This window comes from Pristis pectinata, chromosome 5 (assembly GCF_009764475.1).
Source record: "Pristis pectinata isolate sPriPec2 chromosome 5, sPriPec2.1.pri, whole genome shotgun sequence".
NCBI lineage: Eukaryota > Metazoa > Chordata > Chondrichthyes > Rhinopristiformes > Pristidae > Pristis > Pristis pectinata.
The window spans coordinates 15699459-15709706 of NC_067409.1; the positions used below are offsets into that span (position 1 = coordinate 15699459).

At 36.6% G+C, this 10248-nt stretch overlaps 1 protein-coding gene across 4 annotated transcripts in view; it reads left to right on the forward strand.

The window, feature by feature from the left end:
- LOC127570472 (RNA-binding protein 33-like) overlaps positions 1-7326 on the forward strand; it is a 126163-nt gene extending 118837 nt beyond the window's left edge. For all 4 annotated transcript variants that reach the window (XM_052016086.1, XM_052016084.1, XM_052016082.1 and 1 more), the window contains 2 exons: positions 2526-2614; positions 4069-7326. In XM_052016086.1, coding sequence (XP_051872046.1) covers positions 2526-2614; positions 4069-4120 — 141 coding nt within the window. In that variant the 3' untranslated portion in view covers positions 4121-7326. The remainder of the gene's footprint in view (positions 1-2525; positions 2615-4068) is intronic.
- Positions 7327-10248: the final 2922 nt, after the last annotated feature.

Genomic DNA, 10248 nt, shown 5'->3' on the forward strand with positions numbered 1-10248 from the left:
ACTTTTTAAGGCTCAGAAATGGCATAGCACTTATTTGACATAACCTAAAAGGAGGTGATTCTTGACATGCCTGCAGGTTTACTGTCAAAAAATCTTTCATATTAAGGTCTCTAGATCACCATGCTAAAAACTAACTCAAAAGTAGTTGCAGTCAATTGCAAAAAAATTCTAAAATGCTAATGGCAGGAGAAGAAAGCTTTCGATATTTTGTTCCCAGATTGGTAATTTAATGAGCATTGGGCATCAGACTGAATGTCTACTAATTACCCAGCACTAAATGAAAGACTAGTTGGTTAGGAACTCAAAGACTGCAAGAAAGTATCTCCAGTTCAAAAAAAAACTTAAATATGCAAATAAGGCAGTTGAATAAAAACGTCATGGAAGACTGGAAACTCTAAATGAGCAGTGCAGACTTTATTTTGTTGCAAGTCCACATAACGAGCTCCCTTGGTGAGTGGAGAGGGAAGATGGCCAGTGTAAAGAGGGGGGGGGGCAGTGAGTCAGGCCAGTGGGTGACAGGTGGACTGAGGAAGGGTGAAGGATGCTGGGCAGATGGAGCTGGGAGGGGGAGCAGTGGAGTTGGGAGACGGGTAAGTGAGTGATAGGTGGAAGCGAACAGGAAAAAAAATGAAGAATTGGTCAGTCAAAATGCAGTGATGGACATTTAAAGGGACCTTTCAGAAATCACAGAATGGATGTATTCCAATCAGAAGGAAAATTCCACTGGGAGTTTGTGATTAACTAAAAATTAAAGATGGTATTGTAGCGGTTGCTACCGCGGAATAAAACAAGACTCTACTCGGAGGATTGCCAAACAGAACTGGTTTATTTTCCCGCCTTGTGCGGGCCCTTTAAGGGAGAAAAACTCCCGCCCAAAAAAACCGGCAATGACGTAAGTCCTACGTCATCAGGACTTTCCCGCGCGCGGGTTCTCCCCGTCGCTCGGAAAGACGAGGCCCGCCGCCATCTTGGGCCTCGTCACTCCGACACCGCGCGACCCGACTGCCGAGCCGGTTCGCCCGACTAGACGGTGAGTCGCCACAGTATCAAACTTAAAAAAAACATAATTATACTGAATATGTAAAAAAAAAACAAAGGAAAGGATTGATGAGGAAGAAAAATACTGTATGAGAGAAAGTTATCCAAAAATATAAGTTAGACATTGAGTTTCTATAGATACTTAAAGTAGAAAAGATTTGGTCCTATAGAGAGAATGTCTTGAAAATTAATAATGGAAAACGTGAAGACAACAGATGAATTTTGTGTCGGGCTTTACTTTAGAGGATGCAGATAGTATCTCAGAAAAAGCTCTAAAATGGGAATTGGAAGGGAGAGAGGAACTCAGAAAAATTATTATTACCAGGAACGTGGAACGCAGCAAATTGTTGGAGATGAAGGTTGACAAATCTCTCGGTCTTGAAGGACTTCATCTTAAAAGCACTGGCTAGTGAGGTAGTTGACACATTGGTGTTAGTGTTCCAAAAATGCCTGGATTGGGAGAAGGTTCCATTAGTTTGGAAAATGGCAAATATAAGGCTAAAAACTACAGACCAGTTAGTTTATCATCTGCAAGAGGGAAATTGTTAGAAGCTATTATTAAAGACATTAAAGCAGGACTCTTGGGGAAAAATCAAAGTGGTCGGGCAGACCCATTGTGGTTTATGAAAGACAAATCATGTTTGTCCAATTTCGTATTTCTTTAGAACATGGAAGGAAGCCATTTTCGCCCATCGAGTATATGCTGGTTCAAAGAGCAATCCATTCCCCTGCTTATTTTCCCTGTAACCTACTCTCCCCACAGTCCCTCCTGATTCTACCACTTATCTGCACACTAGGGGCAATTTATAGTTGCCAATTAACCTATCAACCTTTGGGACATGGAAGAAAATCAAAGTCCCTGGGGAAGCTTATGCAGTCACAAGGAGAATGCACAAGCTGCATGCAGACAGCACCAGAGGTTGCTGGAACCATGAGGCAAATATATCCTGTTTACAAAAAGCAGGACGAATCCAGTCCAGCTAATTACTGACCAATCAGACTTCTCTAAGTCATCAGCAAAATGGAAACTTGTCATTGACATGAAGCAGAACAAATGAAAGCAAGGAGACTTGGAAGATCAAGAAAATATTGAATTCAAAATTTTTTTTTTACTTGCATTTGGAGTAAATTGGACTTGGAGTTCAGAATGCTTGCAGTTTGACTTGCAGCTCATGCTATACCAATTTATAGTTACCACATGACTTTCGTGGGATTTGACCTGCTGCTTAGCAAAGAAATGAGTGAAAGTTAAGTGCTGTTGCATAATACTACAGAATGATACAGAACAGAAGGATGTGATTTACCTGTTGGCTGTGTTTTGATAAAACTGCCCAGATTTACCCACAGTCCAATATATTCCGCCATTAAAAAGAAATTCTTCAAGTATTTATCCAGTTGCCCATTGAAAGTTACTATTGAATTGGCTAAAACAGCTTTTTGTCAAAAATCAAACTGTGAAACTAAACATTTTTAAAATATTGTTGCAGGACTTCAAGATGATGCGAGAGCAGCGAAAAGCCATCGCAAAATTCAAGGAACCGGCGCATGCTTCAGCTTTTCAGCAGAAATTTCACAGGTAATTATCCATTATCATGTTTTGTTGTTGGAAAGGGGAAAATTTGAAAAGGACGTAATAAATTGAGTTTCAACAATAAAACCTGTAATCCAAGTTAAAATACATTTTGTTTCAACAGAAAACTTAAGTTTGTATTTAATTTTATTGCTTATTCCTGAGTTCTTTAATTCAATTTTTGATAAGTATTATTCTTTGGATATTGATACATAAGCTAAGCCAAGCACTGTATCACTTTTGTGGGCTTAAGCTTTGAGAAATAGCACACATTCTATATATTTTACCTTTTAATGCTACATCTGACATTAAAGTGAACACAGCTGTGAAAATTTCAGCATCCTCTGACCTGGAGTTAATCATGACTTTTTTTTCTTGCTCTGATACAGCTATACATATTTATGACACTTGCCTTTATTAGGCAGATACCTTGCATTGTAACTGTATTCTATCACTGGGGTCAGGTTGGGGTGGGGACACAAAGCCACTTCTAATGACCTACTGGCTGGAGCTACGAGCAAGGTTGACCCGGTCTGTAAAACCTTCAGAAGCAAGTGGAGACCCCAAAATCTAAGTACAAACATGGAATTATTATCTCCAGGGATTTTTTTTTTAAATCTCTTTTTCTCTGGTTCCTTCTCAACACTGAAGCCTGCAGAATTTGTTGAACTCTCCTCCACACCTCACCTGATGCCTGCTGCCTTGCCAGCCACCAGCCCCTAGAAACCCCCAGTCAGGAAGTTTGTCTTTGCCCCACAACATTTGTCTGGAAATTACACTTCACACTTGATTGACAGACACTTTGTCACCATGAAATCTGACTTTTCTAACGCACTCAGCTGCTATCACAAACTGCATCTCTACTGCCATCATCCATTCCATCTAAAGTTGCAGTAACCTATCCCCTCACATCTTAGCTGATACGGATTGATTATTGATTTCAAATTTTTCCATGACTTCGTGTTATTCTATCTCAATACTAAAAATGAATTGTAATAGTGACAATCTCTGTACTCCTTTGCAACATCCTGAGATTGAGTTTAAGTACATTTATTGTAATTTATACTTCAAGGTGTACTGCTGCCTTCATTCCACCATTAGTGGCAACTTGTTGGTCACATTCCCTGTTTTTTTGCTTTGTCTTGTTCTGTTACATATCCCTCCATTTTAAAATTACCTTGAAATATAACTCATTTGCCAAGCGCTCAGCCTTTAAGTTTCCATTTTTGTTCAGTGTCTGGCCTGATGCTTTGTTAATACATAATAATGGTATTAAATATCAGAGTTTGGAGATGGTCTGGCTTTCAGTTCATAATACGTAAAGTAGGTCAAGAAGAACTGAAAAGGTATTTAGAAGACTTGTGTTTTTTGATGCTAATTTTATATCCATTTGTTTTTTCTTCTCATCTTGGATCTCTCTCAATTGTTTTTGCATTACATTTCCTTGCATATTTCTGCAGGCACATGATAGATCTCTCTCACATCAATGTCGCACTGATCATGGATGAATGATTACTCTTTGAATGGAAACACAGCTACGTACTAGTGCAGAAGGTCAGATCAACTCCAGCGAAGATGTGATATGGCAGAGCTGCCATACAGCGATCAATTTCTAGCCAGTGTGTAAGCTGTCAAATTGGTGAAACCAAAGGAGTTGACCCAAGTCCATTGTGGGTTGAAGTATGTAATGGCACTGAAGAAGACTGTTTATACTCTTGTTTCTACATATTTGTTTCTTGTCACCAAATGGAACAAAATCTTGGCAAAACAACCTATGTGGATTGAAAATACCACAAAGAATGACTTATCTGTGAACAGTGACTGAAGTAGGCACTGTAGAAGTAGTTCAGCTGCTTATATAATAGAGGACTTTTATGGTGAATAACACTAGATAATGGTTGCTGCAGACTTCTTTCCTTGCAGGGTTAGATTTGTGTGAAAACCACCCCCCCGCCCCCCCCCCCCCCACTCCACCTTTTTAAACTATTTTGTACCAATGTCATGTCTCGCTTCCAAGTAACACATCATTATGTCCATCTGAGTAAGAATTAGTTGGAAAAGCCCAAGTTAAATTGAGGAATGCATGCTGCTGACTTTGAGTTCCAAGTTCACATTAATCCATTCTTTTAGATCTTCTGATATGAGCTTAGACATATAATGCTAAATAGAAACTTGAAGGGAGTACATTTGATGAAGGCTTGCCTGTTAGTTGTGGATTGGAGTTTTATTTTTGTTTCATAGTAAGAATCTGTTTATTGGAAAATTTATAATTAAGAACGTGTTCTGTCAGTAAGAAATATACATTGTTAATTTTCAAAAAATATAATTTGAAGAAAAATTGGTCAGACATTCAGCTGGTTGCCTTAAAAATGTACAGTATACCCATCCTTTCTGTTCAGGAGTGAATAAAAGATCAGATCTAAAGTTGGGATGTGAAGATTTTTAACCCGTTAAGACAAAATAATTTTGAAGGACTTAACCTTTGTACTTGATATTCAACTGGGAAACATAGTTGTTCATTTTCTTTAGTGGTAGAAAACAGTACAAAGTAGATTATTGTTACGATTATAGATCGAAGATGGATGCAGATGGGTAGTTCATCAGGGCTGCTAAGGCAGTAGCAGATTGAATGCTGATACATTCCTATAGGTTGATCTATAGTTGGTGTTTCTCCATATTACAGACCATGAAATTGTGATTGGTCTTAGGACTATTTCAAGGCTTTGTGCAAGCATTTTAAATATTTTCGTCCACAGTTGTATACAAGAGGATATATCACTGTGATGTCTATTACTTGATGTGAAACTTTTGATTTTGTACTTAAGTATTATAAACAGCAGCAAGCGCTTACAAAAATAGATGCACATTAAACTCCAGAATCAGGTTTTCATTGCACTGTCTACCAGTTAGTATTTTTTTTACTATCATAATGTATCTGCTGAATTCTTGTCACCAGTAGAAACAAATGTTTCACTGCCACGGGCAGTGATTGCTGACTTGCTGAGTTTTCTCACCTTGGATTGCTGGTGAAATTAGTCACTCACAAGCCTTCCAAAAGAGATGGGATTCTGCTTTTGTCAGTGACACTGAAAACTGAAAGAAGTAAAAAAAAAGGGTTGTTATCACAGGATATTTTGGGATGGGGATGAGAATTATTTTAGTTATTGTTCTAATATGTACTCTGTAGACTTCTGCAGAACATTTTTTAATTGGATACCTTTGAATACAGAATTGTATCTTCTTACTCAGACGATTGAGAATTAATAGTTGTTGAGTTTGTGTTCAACTTGGTACATCACTTCCCTGTCAGTCATTATATGCAAAAGAAAATTGTGCAATCAAATCAGCTTTTGTTTGACTTGGTTGGCATTCAGTTTAGTATTTAACTTAAATACAGCTGGAGAAACTGTCACAGCAGATTTGATGGTCAGAGGAACTTGGATACTTAACCTCTTTTGTGATAGGCAAAATATATAGGTGTTTGCAGAACCAAGATTTTAATATCACATTTGAGAGAGAACTTGCCCTGCAAGAGTCCCATTTAATGAAACTATCTAACAGTTATAAGGGGAAAAAAGTGCAACTAATCCAGATTTGTCAGAACTTGCTGTTCTTTGAGGATTTATTATTACCATAAAATAGATGGATATTTAATTGATATTTTGTTTGTACTGATTTATGACTGTAAACACTGGAGGTTTTATCACTGGAGGTTTATCACAGACCTACAAAAACAATGCAAGGACAGGAGGTGCAGGTTGTCAACCCAGGAATATATTCAGCTTATACAAGTTGTTTTCTTTTTGATCAGTTGGTCAATCTTGATTTGCTGCAAAGATTGAAAGTATCATGAGGGTTTTCATTTTAGTTTTCTTAGGCCCACCATAAATTTCTGTTTGAAGAAGTGGAATCTTGTTATATGCAATTTGTTGGATGCGATTAACAAAGCCCAGACAGAATGGATCTGTCTCTGGTTCTTTCTATATGAGGAACAACTTGTTGTATCATGATCACATGTGCATGGATTGGAATATATTACAAATGGTAAGGGTCATTGACCTTTATTTTTTGTCGTTTATTTGGTTTGTATTGTGTCACTCATAAATTGAGTTGACATTTGGTTCTCTTAGATGTTACACTTGCATATAACGTCTTCACTTTGGAAAACCAAATGGGTTACAACTCATGCATTTTCCCAGCAACAATATACAAACGTTCACAAATACAAAATATATATATATATTGTGTGTATAATACATATACACATACAGTGAAGTGTAACTTTCACTATCGAAACAGTTACTTTCAGTGCTAAAGCTATAGAAGGACGAGTGTATATAGTCATTTGTTAATGGTAGTGGGATTGTTGCCAGAGGGAAGATATGGTGGGGGATAAGACATGACACATTAAGGACATAAGTGTGGTAAAACTGTAGGTGGTTAGAGGAAGATTTGCTGCAACCATCATCAGAGTTGTTCACTGCACATTGGTGGATTTCACTTATAGTGTAAAGAAGCATTTGTACAGCAGCATGTAAGTAGAGCAAAATGCTTTCAAGTCATCGTCCGTGGTGTTCCATCTACTTTTTAGACGTTTTGCATTAGCTAATACTTTCTGAAGTTGCTTGTGTTTTTTTCATGTATTTGGAAGTTTATTGGATGCAATGACTATTGAACTGAACAAGACATTCTGTGTATTAATACATTTTTATAAAGATCACAGTTCTTCCATATGTACTTTCTCCTGTTTATTTGCATGAGTCTTTTTACTCAAAGGTGATATTTTACAAATTCCTCAGTGTGTATGTGGAGCCAAATATTTTTTGGGGTGTTACTGTTTTATTGTTCCTTATGCAGTAAAGTGTTTCTTATGTTTGTGCGGTTGAGTTTTAATATAGTGTAATTTGAATCTGACTGCATAACTTTATTTTCTGGATGTTTATGGGAATCTTGTTAGCAGTAAGTAGCTTCTAAATGGGTTGCCCTACACATTGACACAGATAAAATTGTATTTTGTGCAGCAATGAGTCAGGGCCATGGTTTAAAGGGTTGTAGAAGAAAAGTACATAATTGTCCACCTTTAAATCTTCTACATGCAGTGTTCTAAAATTAATACCTACCTTGACGTGCAAGGAAAACTTACATTTTACCAAGGTGTAAGCAGTAATCTAATGGCTTTTCTGGCGTGCTTCAGGAAACATTGAGTCATGTTGCCTCTTTGCTGACAGGGACTGTAGTTTGATGTTCCAAACCACGTCACTAATTTTAACAAGTGGGTTGCAGTCCCTGCTCAATTTCTTTAAGTTATTACATGATGATTCATGAAGCATCCGAGTTGATTTTTCACTGCTTACTACTGCTGAAAATGTGAGAAGCACACATCAATATGAGGGTTTGTGAAGAAGTTGTTTTGAAATACTGTATGTAGAAGATGTGTTTTAAAAACTTTTTTTTTGAAAAAGCATTCTTTCCACCCCCACGGCCCTCTAAAATGCAGTGTTTTAGTTGTATTGTTTCTGGTCAACACTAGGTAGTTACAGGTTAACAGTTGTGAAAGGAAATTTTCTCCTTTAATATATTTCACGGTTATTCATTAAACAGTGCATTCTGTTGACTTGCAATAAGTATGCACCTCGACACATTATTGACATTTTGTAATATCTCTGACTTGTTTTTAGTCAAAATATGTTTAGTAGGAGGTTACTATGTACTGAGTAGTGTAAATCATTGCACCATCCCACCCCCAGCTCAGTTGCAAATAATTTGAAAGTGTAGACAATAATTAAGTAGTCACAGTAGATGAATATTTAAATGTTCTACTTAAAGAATGTGAAATACCCTTCATTTGTTCATTTTCAAAGTGGCCACAACTGGCAATTGCCTATTGAAGAGCTAAAATGTAGCATTATAAGGAGAGAGAGATATAGTTTTGCGATTATTTTTAGTGTGATAGCCTGCAATGTATTTGTCTGTCAGTGAGGATGTATTAGCCTTCTGTTTGGATAGTTTAGATTTGAATATCCTGCCACAAGGTTAGAATTAATACTTAGCTGTGTGGATATTTCAAATCCGAGCCTTATTCTCTGCTAGTTTTGTAGTATTTAATATGCTGTAGCTTTTGCATTAGTGATGTCACTTTAGTGTAGCATTGTTCAAGTTTATTGTCGTGCTTTATTTACTGTGTGGTGTTGCTTTGTTTGCTTTGAATTTGGCTTCACTTACTCACTTAGTGGATTACAAAGAATTTTTGAAAAATATTTGTTGTGCCTTTCCTTACACTTGTAGAGAAATTCATTTAATATTTATATATAAGGTAGAGTAATCAAGAATTGATCAATCATGGCACGAAGGTTCAATGTTTATTGAGCTGTTTTACTACCTCATTGTTCAACCTGTATTTAACATTACTCAACAAGTTAGATACTGCGGTTCTCCCTATCTTTACACCTGTAGCTTCAGTGCATTAGAAATAACCATTTTTTCCCTGCAACCATTAGCGATCGCTTATTGACGTTCTCTGTCCATTATTTATGACTGGCATCTTTAAATCAATTGAATATAAACATTTTTATTCTTTCATTTTTTTTCTTTTAAGAAAAAGTCAGAATTCAAAATTGCTGCATTTATGCAGAGTTATTTGTAAGTACAAAATGCTAAAACATGTTCTTTCCCAATATTTCAAAAATTCCACACTGCTTTTTTAAGAAGTAGAACTTAATGAGTCTGCATGAAAATACTTTTCTTGTTTTTTTTATTTTAAACTGGTTACTGGAATATTAGGATATCTATGGGTAATCAGCTATTAAGCATTCCCACAGTTTTATGTGGTTAAAATCTTACGAATCCAAAGGATTTCATGTTAGATTTGTTTTTTTTAAACTGTTGACTAGGTCGGTATTGGTAATTGAGACCATTACATGCAAATGTTAAATGAACAAACTGATTCACATTGAATCTAAGTGTAGCTTTTACCAGAGCTCTTTATAGAACACAGTTGGGAAGGATCAGTATTTGAATGTTGTAACATCAACTTGTACGCTGTTTCATCTCTGCATCTCTTGGCCCAGGCTTTCCACAAAAGAATGCATTGTGAACAACTCTCTGTGTTTAAACTTAAACTACAATTTGCCCCTGTTAAACAGCTGTTATATTGACCATTTGTGTTTAGTTTTGGTTTAGACTGTAAATTGTAACCATTTGATGCTGCAGTGTTCGAGTGTAAAAGTATTCAGCATGGTAAGATGCTGAGAAGTACACTTCCTTAATATTTTAGGATCATTGTATTTATGAAGAAATGTTTTGTTGCATTGGGTCCATGTTTCTTTCTTCAGTTATGCAAAAATGATGCAAGAAGGATTGAATAGTATTATATTTTGAATGTGTTTCCTTCCTGGCATTCTCCTAAATGATATTTTTATTGATATCCAATTCAAAAAAGAGCACTCAAAAATTCAGAGCCGGAGAGGGTGTATTTTATCTGCTGCTTTGCACATTCCGCTTGCATCCTAAGTGAGTGTCATGCTTTTCCTCTCCAGCCACACATTATTTGATGTTTTGGGTTGAAGCAATTTGATAGCTAGAGAAATTTGTCAGAAAATAAATAGGGCCATGCATTCCCTTGTAGCCATTATGAATTGTTG